General features: G+C 29.8%; 1 protein-coding gene across 1 annotated transcript in view; it reads right to left on the bottom strand.

Annotated features, from left to right (window-relative positions):
* Positions 1-13,012, bottom strand: part of LOC111621185 (multidrug resistance-associated protein 4-like) — a gene marked incomplete at its 3' end in the record, with an annotated part of 89,519 nt that overhangs the window by 18,110 nt on the left and 58,397 nt on the right. Inside the window, exons 16-18 of the mRNA XM_023363266.1 lie at positions 8,031-8,206; positions 3,774-4,054; positions 2,872-2,951 (exon numbers count right to left, since the gene is read on the bottom strand). Coding sequence (XP_023219034.1) covers positions 2,872-2,951; positions 3,774-4,054; positions 8,031-8,206 — 537 coding nt within the window. The remainder of the gene's footprint in view (positions 1-2,871; positions 2,952-3,773; positions 4,055-8,030; positions 8,207-13,012) is intronic.

Genomic DNA, 13,012 nt, shown 5'->3' on the forward strand with positions numbered 1-13,012 from the left:
ATATCCCATAAAAGCTAACGAAATCTCAAGATTGTAAAGCTCAACAAAGACATGCAAATAAATGATGTTTTAAAGGTTAAGACATAAAAATAATGAAAGTAGATTTGAAAGTAACACCACCATAATAATAAATCGATAAAATAAACATCTTCAGAAAATAGGCTTTGAGCTCTACTGTCTTACAGTTGTTGAACGTACAGTATATTAATTTGGCTGAACGTAGGCACATCTTTAAGCAGTGGCAGTAAAGGAACTTCAAACAAAAAGCTCAAAGCCTTTTTTGTAAAAATGTTTATTCTTCCGATTTATTATTATGTGACATTATTTCATTAAAAACTTTCTATAGTTGTAATCTTTGTAATGGGCTTTTTATTTACATGAGCCTTACACTAAAATTTGTTTTCGGTATTGTTATGCCACAACTTTTGAATGTTTCCGTTACTTACATGTTTTTGCTGAGCATTAATATTTCGAACTGCTTTCACCAGCTTTTGTAATTAAATTTTAAGTAATTTTCAGTCGTGAATAACTTCATAACGGAATAGTTTTCGTGATAATTCTATAGTCATCTGACAGTCACCTGATAGCCTGCAGTTCTCTTCAATATCATAAAGAATGAATATAAAAAAGTTGATGCAGATCACGCAGATATGGAAAAATTCTAAATTAGGAATTGCATAAATGCAGATCGATCCACGGAATTTATTCAATGTTTAAGCCTTCCGAGATACTCATTGCTAACACTAAATATTTTAAATTTTATCACAATCGAACCGCGCTCTATAATTCAAAGAGAAATGTAGTGAGTAAAAATGATAAGTTGTTTCAATATGTTATGAAACATAATTGAGAACACAATTGTGCATGAAGGGTGCCACACTGGTTGGGCAATGTAAAGACAGTATTGAAAAAATAGGGTGTAAAGCTGTATGTGAGCTGTGTTTACGATAGCAGACGGCGTGAAACACTGAAATAAAGATAGGCCGATCAACTAAAGAGTGTCTAAAATAGAAACAGATTCTGTATGAGAAATAGGTGTCAAAAGTGTGTGAAAAGAATTCGTGAATGTACAAGAAGCGAAAGAATTATATTAAAATAAAACAAACAACAGGAAGTATAAATGGGGATATGATTTCAACAAATCCAAGAATAAAAGGGCGCGAAAGTGATTTGATTTACTTTATACTTCGTAAGTGTTTTGATTTACCATGCGTTTATAGCATTCTTCAAACAACTGAAGCTTGCATTGTGTGTTTCATGCGACATCCATTTCATTGTATTAATCCACTCATTTAGGGAATGCCGCAACAGTTTAATATTACGTAGGAAAATAACTTTAAGGTTCCAGATTTACGAGACACCCTGTTAATATATTTCTTATATTTATGTTAGATGTATGACCCAGGTTGTTATGAAAGCAGTTATAAAAGTCAAAAATATAATAAAATTTAAACTTATTTGTTGGATTATACAATAATACTGTATTTAAAACAGTATTTTTCAAGAGTTTCTGAACGGTAATATCTGCTAACATGACTAATAAGAAGAAGGTTGTTTCAATTTGCATCGTACTGTACATTGACTATACAGCACAGATCAGGTTGAAACAAGCAGGCACTGTAGATGCACATTTTACTACATAAGACAAATAGTGCTGCTTTTTCGGTTCAGTAGTACTGTATATGGAGAAAGACAACAGCATCATGCTTGTTCTGATAAAAACAATGTTCAAGGTAGCAGTGAGAGCAGTCATTGTAATTTTGACCGCAAATAATGGTCTGATTTTAGAAACGCTAACAAAAGTTTTATCTTACCCATCAACCGACCTTGTTGTTTCGAATTTGTGTTTGGTTAAGCCATTGAAACATAAATTTATGCGTAAAAAATTTGATGATAATATCAACGATCAAGAAAATTAAAGGCAATGTTTTACAGATTCTGTGCACTGGTTTTACAAATATTATATAAATGTGAGAATCTGGTGTTTGGGGAATATTTTAACATAAATTTAAAGTAATATTTTAGTTAATATTTTGAAACATTTGGTAAAACGGAAAAATATAAAAATAAAAATTTATCAATATGTGCATTTCGTCTGTATTTTTTCGATTTAGCAGATGTGTAGTTTTAGTTGAATGAAAATTCACTCCGAATATGACCATATCGGCAGGAAATCGATTGGCCAGCATAATTTTTATATAAGGGGAGAGCCTCTAGACTTAGTGCTGCTTTCGGTCAATTGACTATTGCGGCAAGGTGACACACGCCAAAATAGTTCATGCCTGTCTAAGACAAAAAAGTCGCCTCCCAAAAATCAAAGATATTGGTTCTCTCACAAAGCTCCATGTAATAATTTTTGTAATCTCTCTCAGTCAGCAATTGACAAAGTGTTAGTCAATAGTTACCCTGTTACACTCAAGTTTTACCATAGCCTTTTGTTATAAACCATACTTATGTATTTGCTATGCTATATGCGTATTTAATATGCTTAATATATATATATATCTCTCAATAAGTAGTTTACATAAAAGGAAATTGCAAGTCTTTCACTTTCCCAAATTAACCCGACCCCTCCACCACTCGACTAATAATACGACCCTCTGTATAAGCCATTATTCTTTAAATATGCCACTCGGATTCGATTTAAAGATAGAAGTAATAGCGAGTTGAGGAGTAGATTTAGAATTACCCTAACTGGTGTCAGGAGTGACAGTGACAGGAACTATTAATATTTAGTCTCGGTTAAGACGAGGTAAACATTGAATAGCGACTTTTGACAGTGAGCAGTGTCTTAATGACCCCCGATCTTACATAAATGAGTTTGTTTATTACTGGTATAAATTTATATATCCAAAATTAATGTAAACTTACTGATATTGTGAAGTAACAAAGAGAAGGTAAGGCATCATCCATGTTATTAACATCTTTAGAAAATCGATTTAGCACTTTTCCTGAAAAATATAAAAGATTAAATAACGATTAAATCATATACTTATATAAAAATATGTATATTGATATCATTAAAACAAACAAACGAAAACAAGCAATAATTTACCGTCATATCACAATGCCAGGCTACAATTTTTAATCATATTTTTAATTTATTTAATTGAAAATATGTGCTTCCTACTTGAAATTAGTAATCTTCTCCGCGTAATAATACTTTTTTGTTAGCAATGCAATCCTTCCAGTCATCTACCTAACTCTTTTCAGAAAAAAAGATTTAAATTGAAATAACTGACCTCCGGTGTGCATCGAAAGTTAGTGTATAGTTAATCGAAGCAGCTTATGGTTACCGTTTTCATATCTGGTCTTGACTTTCATTTATCTAACTCCAAATTCGAGAGTTAGGAAAGAGAGTCAGACAAAAACGACTGTAGAAATTTATAGGCTTACATTTTCTTCAAATTGCAGTTTAAATAATAAGATAATTTATTGAGACTCACGAACTAACTTAGCTGGAAACAAAGCATCAGAATTCTACGTAAAAAATACTTGCCTACTACTAAAATTTCAACAGCACGTTGAAGTGAGTGAGAAGGTAAAAAGGTACTTAATTAATTTAATTTGTCAAATTTTTATGAAATTTTATACTCTGTAACAGATAATGAATATCTATAATATCATGAAGGATATGAAAGTTCTGCATGTAAAATGGAAATGCAAGCAGCCGTATTTGTTTACATAATTTTAATTTTATCTAAATAATAATTTTTTTTTTGTATATGGTCAGAAGAATTTTAGCCTAAAATTACTTAAATATTTTTACATACCTACAGGATTATTGTCCAAAAATGATATTGGAGTTCGAATAATACAACGGAACATATTGTTATGAATTTTGGTAGATGCAGCTGTAAAGAATTTCAATAATAGTGAACCCGTGGGTAACATGGTGAAACACACTGCACATATCAATCCAAAATAGACATATACGTTGAATTCGTCACTCTGTTGAAAATTTCTGCCTTCAATATGGTTAGAGACTGTTGTGTTAGATGTTATACTTTCTATTTCCTTCTTACTTTGGCTATAAATTCTTCTATCTTGTAGCCTGAAAATTAAACATAAAATAACAGTCTAATTTAAAAATTTTTTAGTACTTTGTTAAAATCGATAGATAAGTAAAGTAATAAAAGCATTAAATAATGTTAAAGTAGAAGTTATACAACTGATGAAATGCATGGAAAATTTCACAAAAAATTTAAGCGTATAATTTATCGAGGATGCACGTCGTAGATATTCATAACTATGCAAGTGAAGATACTAAAGATAAGGTTCGCATGGAATTATTCGAAAACTCTCTTCACTTTTTGACATTTCTTCAAACTGCAGAAAAGACAGATGTCAAAATCAATTGCTACAAAGCTAGAAATTAGAATTAGACAACCCTCTACTCCGAAAAACCAATAGATCAAATATACAATTGTGACAATTCGCAAAGCGCCTTTGTCACAATGCTTCGGCACTACGGGACCGATGACTCGACACCGCGTTTGCAATGACAAAGTTTATCATGACTGACACTACTGTGTCTTTTAGGACAGACACAGAAACTTTAATGGCAGCTAATTTCGATTTTGCGCAAGCGGTAGAGTTTGTAGGCACTTGGATCCAGGATGAAGGCAACAGGAGAGACGGCACGGGATTAAGGAAGTGCATCATACACAATTCTAACAATCACAAATATCCGTTTATCAAGCTATTTACAAGTACTGTAATCAAAAGATATGCGGTTTACTATTCAAGGGTTGAACATCACGCTTATCTGCTACTTATTTTCTTAAGGTTAATATTTTGTAATAAAGGCTATGTACACGATAATAAGTAATTCGCGAGTTGTAAGTTGAAGAGATAAAGTTTACATAGCGTTTACATAGATACCTGGTAAAATATCTGAGAATGTGTTGTCCATACGACAACGCATTCTCATGATGGAGTTTACGATTTAACGGATTGATGGAGGAAGGATGCATCGATGCATGAATCTTTGAAGGGATGAAAGTCAAATAGGTGGGTAAAGTATTTTAGCGCTTGGGCAACTCTGGCGAGGATAAAGTTTCGATGATCACGGATACCTCGGTTGGACAAACTCTTCGTCAGACGAACAAACCCTTTTGTGAGATGGATAAACTACCTGTCGTCATCAGTCGTTGTCTCTCATTGGGGTCCTCTTTCTTTTTTCCGTTGCCTGTTTTTGGCATTGTTACCACGGCTATGTCCAATAGCAATTTCTTGTCACTAAGTTCCTAGTGACACATTCGATGTGTCATCTTGGAAGGAAAGTGACTCCACTCAGGGATAACATCATATCTTTTACAATTTTAACAATCGTAAGAAAAATTATAGCAAGATTATATTATCAAATTAAATTTTCAACCGCTAAATTTTTGTCAAGTCCGGGCTCTCGAACAATTATTACTAATGTTTATTTAAAAAAAAGTTTTAAAGACTTCCACATAAATAATATCTCTTGTTTAAAATTGTTTTTAAACGGATTACGAAATTTTCTTATTACTGATTTTAATTTTTATATATAATGTTTTATAAACTTGTAAGCACTAGGTCCATTATTACTATATTTATTACACCGTGTAATAAGTGTAGTAATAAAGAAAGTTCGACATAGTGCTTACAAGTTTATACCAAGACTAGAGAAGAAGCGTACCATAGCATTTAATCTTCTGTTATTTTTAATGTTTACAAGTATGATTTTTTCAACTTTAACATTATCGTTATTTCTACTTTTCTTCGGTTAGCAAGATCTATTTAGGAGTCTTACAATCTTTCACGGTAAAGCAAATAAAAAATTTATAAAGTTAAAAAATTTCCATAAAATTACCAATTAATAGCTTACAAAGGATCACTGAAGACTAATGTTACGTAAAAACATTTTGTATAATGTCAAAGATAAAAATTAATTTTAATTATTAGTAAATTCATAGTAAATTCTAAAACTTAGATTTACATATTAATTTATCTTTAAAAAACATCACTTAAAACAATTTGGGGATAACATAAGTGAGAAAGTTTATATTGTTACTTAATATATTTTGTATAATGAAAATTCTTTTACGTATTTGTATAATGAAAATTCTTTTACGTATTGTAAGTATTTTGCCAGAAGTTTTATATTCGTATTTATTGAAGGAGAATGGAATGTGCTCCAAATGCGCTTGTAAGTGATAGGAAAAAAAACGGAAATAGGCTTGAATTTTTTTTCTTTCTTTCACACTTCAAAAGTTGTCTTTTAAGTTATCGGTAGAGAAATGTAAAGATTTAAGAGGTAATGCGTGGACCACCAAAACTTCAGCAATTAACGACATTGTGTTAAATGCTTATAGTGAGAGCTGTGTAATTTTGAAAATCTTAATACTATTACAAAACACAGGCATTTCTCACCATAACTATATAATGCTGTTATGTAATAAACAAACATTTTCGAATTTATATATCCTGTTTTTTTTCAAAATTAATTCTTATAATTTTGATGAGTTGCATTTTGTGCAACATGATTCTAAAATTGCGTTGTAGTGCAGCGATCAATATTTCACAAAAGCCACATAAATAAAAACGGTTGTTAGGACATACTGGTATGTGATTTTCTAGTTTCTAATATATTTATACTTTACTGATAATCGAAATATTAGTTTTTCGTTCTGTTTAAAAATATGTATTAAAACATACAAACAAAGGAAAAAGTCAAAGACAAGAAATCAAGTTATCGTAAGAAATGACTTAACACAGCATAAACACAGAAGCCACAATTGATACGTTGTACCTTGAAAATTTAAATGAATATTTCATGTTATATGATGGTATATTTGTGTTTATAAGAGAAATCAATAAAGAAAAAAATCTTATATAACTTTGAAAATACATCAGAACATATGGATCTGAAAGTACCTTAATGTGTAAAAATATGCATTTGTGTTTAATGTTCATGAATTGTACTTTAAAAAATCTTTTCCTATAAATGTACATATTCAAAAACATCAATGTGATTAAAAAATTGAAACTATTTCAAGAAGACAATTAAAGGAATATTAAACTAATATGTTGTATTCATAATTAATTAGCAGATACAGTCGACTCCCTATAACACGGGAGATACGTTTCGTTTTTTTATGAAATTTATGTTTTACGAGTCCTTAATTACATGAGCCAATCACAGCCCAGCACGTATGCAGTTTACGGACTACAGCTGTTTGAAAGGTTTCCTTCCATAAAATTAATCAATTCTAAACTAATTCGACTCAACATTTTCAAAATACATATAATCTTTGGGAATAATCCATATAAAGTATGCTATAAAAAAATTGTAAAATTACTTACCGAGTGTGGACCGTTCGACGACGCCATTGCTTAAGCTTGTTTTCATCGCAAAGCGGCGCATCGAACGGGGGGGGGTGCGCGTCTTTCTTGATAAATTATTTTTCTGTAAAAATTTGCTGAACTTTGGAAACATCATTAATATAAATATAATTTTTATGGACGTTAAATAATAAATAGTTTTTAGTAAGACCACTGCTCGTTTAAACTCGACGGTTTGTGCAATATCCGCTATTGGTCTAGATTCGACCAATCCTGTCGTGACACGAGTCGGTGATTCCGTATTACCGAATTATACGAGTTTCTTTTAGCGTGTTTATACGAATTTTATACGAATGTTTATACGTGTTTTATTATCGCAATTTTTTCGCCGTTATATACGAATTCGAATTATATGAATCCGTTTTATAGAGGTTTACTGTATAGTAAAATAGATAACAAAGCATTATGTAAAGTTTAATGAAAATTTTGCACTACGCTTCTTGTTGGGTCTCGCATACCCAGGCATTTTTTCGTTTAAAATTACAGGTGTGCTGCAAAAAAGTTTAACAGAATGTTGTAAGAAGTAAGCAGTTGAAAATATAGTAATTTTTAAATTTTCTAACAAACTTTCAATACAAAAAAATACAAAAAAATAACATGTGGTTTTATGATTCACAACTAAAAAGTAAAATTAATTAACTGTAATGACAGCATACCATTTGATGATCCAATAGTCACTGGCACTTATAAAGGATTGAGATACAACTAGCATTATTAATATAATAATCTTGAAGAGAACACCCGCTCCTGCATTGACGTATGCTTTATAAACTAAAATTTTGACTTCTCCTTGTTCATCATCATCACGTGGGGTTTGCTTATTTTCAGCATCCTGTACGAAATGAGTTAAAAAATTATGTAAATTATACTCGGAAGTATGCTTAAATCGGATAAAAAATATTATTATAGATCTTTTGCAAATAAAAAGATTTAAGATACAGTTTTATATAATTGTAAATAAAATAGCTTACTCTCGGTTCATAAAATTATTAAGTGTTATTTTGAATATTTCTTCCCACATAAAAACAGAATAAAAATTACAAAAGAAAGAATAACAAAAAGAACATGAGAATAAGTCATTATCAGAGACGTCTGTGAAATAATAAATGCAGTAAATATACTTGAATTGAAAAGTATATTTACTGCGTTTATTATTTATCTGTTGTGAGTTCGTACCCCTCCAGGACGTGCTGGCCAAGTGGAGATTTCGAGATTTCCTCCACGTCAGTAACGCCTGAATGGGGCCAGTTACCCTTAAAAACACCTTTAATTAAGAAGGCATCCCCTAGGCAGATCGCCGAAGTGTTACGTTGCCATAACTTAATATAACGAACAAAGAAACAAACCTTACACAATTTGTAATAAATTCCAAATTTCACATGTTTATGTAAATTGACGCAATACCCTCGATTCATATAAAAATGTGAAATTTCGAATATACCGAAACTTGTGAGGACTTAGTAGTTAAATTCATAAATAAACAACTTTTGATATCAAAAGGAAATATAAATGATAATTGATCTGTTCAGTGGTTCTGCTTATTTAGATTTTAACGAATGTATTGTTTGACTTGCAGTGGTAGTTTCAGGGACAATGGTAGGAATAAAATATCATAGTTTAAGAAAAAAAGAAATTTGACGGCAACTTGTATTTTAAAATTTATTGACTCAAGCGCTGTTAAAATTTGGAGTACAATAAAAGTGCGATATAATCGAAACCGCGATATGATTAGGCGCGATATAACGAACGAGTAGGCTACTGTATTATATTATGCAATGACACAAATAATTTAGAAATTAGCGACATATAAGCAGTTGCGTTGTCGTGATGGAGCTTTCAGGTATCGGCGATCTCCCTTCGGACGTGGCGGACCCTAAACCTCAAACGAACACTTAAGCAGCGATCAGAGATCAAAAGTTCTCGCATTTTAGCCACATTTTCATTGGTTCGGTTTTCTGTTCGATGTCCACCGCGTTGTTCACCATTGACGTCTTTCCGGCCATCTTTGAATTGTTTACGTCACTCAAAAACACACGCTCTGGACATGGCTTCTTCTTTGTAGGCCTCAAGTATCGAATCAAAAGTTTCCGTAGTGGATTTGTTTAATTTAATGCAAAATTTGATGTCAAAACGCTGCTGGATGATTCGCTGCGTCTTGACTCTGGACGCAAGCACTAAACACACATTCTCTTCAGTCGTGATCTACACACTCGAAAGCTCGGAGACAACGGAGCCGACTCTGATAGCTTACGTAACATCCTATGTCAGCAATCCCGCCCATAGGGACCGCCCTCTATCCCTTCCAACTGACAAGAAAAAATCAGTCCCGATACTAGTCGGACAAACCCTGTATATTACGAAAAATTGTAATTTGTTAAGTGTATAAAAGTTCAGGTTTCCCGCTAAATTTACAATATATCACCTTCTATTACTTTGTTTCATTGCTTGGCAATGATTTGTTATATTGCATTATCATTAGTATTTTAAAAATATTATCCTTTTTTTTAGCAAGGACTTTCTAAAGTGTTTGCCACTGAATATGTCTGTAAATGTTTTATTTATTTGTTTTGAAATTTTGTAATTATAAGCTTTCAATAACCAAACTTATTGTATATTATTCTTGATAAGAGCAAACAATTTTTCCTGTGAATTTTACTATTAGAAAAAAATTTTCAAGTGTAAGTGTAAGTAAAACCGTTATGAGAAGAAAACTGTAATATATTAAAATATTTTTATTTGAATGTGTGAAGATAGCGATAAACTTAGTATTATTTTGAATCAATAGAGAAATAACTGCAATTTATTTTAAATTTGACATAATAAAATTTCAAAACGTGTTTTGTATTAGTAAATGGAAAAATTCAAAATATTTTTCTTGCGTTAGTGAATGGATTTAGAAATACTTATTTCTAAAAAATTTATAAATTTAATTTTATTTTTCGTTACAATTAGCGAACTTTTGAAGACGTTATTTATTGAAAATTTTATAATTTGATTTTAAAATGTGTATACTGGACTAATCATAAATACATAAAAAAAGGTTATATCTGCAAAAAGAACAATTTTTTTTTTTTTTCAATTTGTACTGTATTTAGAAAAACTTCTTGAAAAGTAGTTCTTTCCTAAAATGAGTTTTATATAATATAAACTTCAAAATGAAACATTGAATGGCAGAGCCAGCCATTCAATGTTTCATTTTGAATATGATTGATATTACTGTTATTAATTCAATGATATTACTGAATCTATCTGTCAATTCGAATAGTTTTATTGTATGATCACAAATTAACACAAGAAGTAAAGAACTTAGTCTAAAGTAAAAACTGACATTATTACAAATGTAAATCTGTCTCTGTAATCCAAAAAATACACTTTGGAAGTCGTAACTCACAGCTATTTTTTGGTTAGCAATTTATTTTTTATTTTCTATTGAACTACAAATATATTTCGGGTTGGTATAATGTACTCTAACCCCTTACAGTGACTTGATCATTATGTAATTACAAAAAAAATTTTTTTGTTGTTTTGCTCAAAACAGGGAGTGGGAAGGTCAAACCACTCTTATCCTTAACAATCATTTTATTTTTTTTACACATGGGTATATAACAGACGTAGTAAAAACTGTTGACATAGTAAAAATTGACATATGTATGTAAAAGTTTTTGATACACAAACAATATTATTAAAATTATAAGCGTATCAGAATTACTATGAAAAAATTTTTTACAAATAATTATACCATGTTTAAACATAAATCTTTTTGTTCAAACATGGTATTCTGATATTATGTTTAAACATGAACATGATATTATGTTTAAACATGGTATAATTATTTGTAAAAAATTTTTTCATAGTAATTCTGATACTCTTATAATTTTAATAATATTGTTTGTGTATCAAAAACTTTTACATACATATGTCAATTTTTACTATGTTAACAGTTTTTACTACGTCTGTTATATACCCATGTGTAAAAAAATAAAATGATTGTTAAGGATAAGAGTGGTTTGACCTTCCCACTCCCTGTTTTGAGCAAAACAACGAAAAAAAATTTTTTGTAATTACATAATGATCAAGTCACTGTAAGGGGTTAGAGTACATTATACCAACCCGAAATATATTTGTAGTTCAATAGAAAATAAAAAATAAATTGCTAACCAGAAATTGCTGTGAGATACATCTACCAAAGTGTATTTTTTTGAATTACAGAGACAGATTTACATTTGTTAATGTAATCAATTAAACATTTATTCAAACACAACCAACAACAGACTTATCATATTCTAGCCTATGTTCATCCAACAATTAAACTTATTAACATGCAAAAGACCAGTATGCAATTCAACAACAAAAAACAATGTTGTCTTCCTCAGCTGATTTTAATTCCACAACTTTTTTCTTTTGTTGTCGAAATGCACACTAGTCTTTTGCATGTCATTAGATTTAATTGCTGAATGAACACAGGCTAGAATATGATAAGTCTGTTATTGGTTGTATTTGAACCAGATGTTTAATTGATTATCTAAAATACAGACAAAAGGCATTTGATATTTGTATATATATATATAATACTATCTTAATATTAATTTGTGTGTTTTGAAAATGTTCTTGTAAAGAAGATCAGTTCTGAAAGCTAATAACTAATTGACTTTTTAATTATTGTAAAAATCATTTTTCACTAATGTGTTGGGTGTTCCAGTTTGTTGTTATGTCAGAGAGGTTTACCTCAAAGACAAATGCTATAAACATCTCAACTGAAGAGGGCTTAGAATTTTTAGTAAGCCAAAATGCATTTTGATAATTTATAATAAGGAATATTGTTAAGTAAAGAGGCATTTTTATGGTCTCCAATTCAATTAATTGACCATTCATTTTATAGAAAGTTTTTAATTTTATGTCAAAGCTTTTGAATTAAAGATTGTTTAAAATTGGTAATATGGAAATTTTTCAGATCAGTAACAATAAATAAATGTTACACTAACATATACATTACAATTATTTAAACATCTAAAATTTTAAATACATTAAGTTCTTATATCAACATCAAAATTATTGTTTTAGGTGTGTATATATACAATTATCAATAATCATCACAAATAATATAATTAACAATCAAATTATTTTTTAAAGAAATAAAAATAAAATAATATTCAGATACTAACCCTTTTTGTTTGTCTGGTGTAAATCCAACCATTTCCATTGACTGTTTAAGTCTGTTGAATTCATATGCTTCATCAACTCCTTCCACTTTAAAACAATCACTCTGAAAATGTTACAAAATTATATTATATATATATATACATATATGAGTTATTTATTCTAAATTAGGTTTTAAACAAAAGTAACTTTATAAATACTATGCTATAATTTAATATAAAAACTATATATAATCTATGACTATTTTAATTAAACAATTCTTTGTAATAAAACATAAAACTTACCTGATTAAGATAGTAATAGTCTTTAGATTGATGTAAATGAAACAAATTTCTTTCAGCATCATTTGCTCCTTCCAGCATATAGTAAAATACATGATAATTTCTTTCATTTTTAGACTGAGATATAATTCTTGATTTTTCAAGTAAATATTTTTGAACCAAAGCTCTAAAAGTAATAATAGTAAGAAATTTTTAAAATA

The sequence above is a fragment of the Centruroides sculpturatus genome, unplaced genomic scaffold, assembly GCF_000671375.1.
Source record: "Centruroides sculpturatus isolate CEXI.00-Female unplaced genomic scaffold, Cexi_2.0 scaffold132, whole genome shotgun sequence".
Lineage (NCBI taxonomy): Eukaryota > Metazoa > Arthropoda > Arachnida > Scorpiones > Buthidae > Centruroides > Centruroides sculpturatus.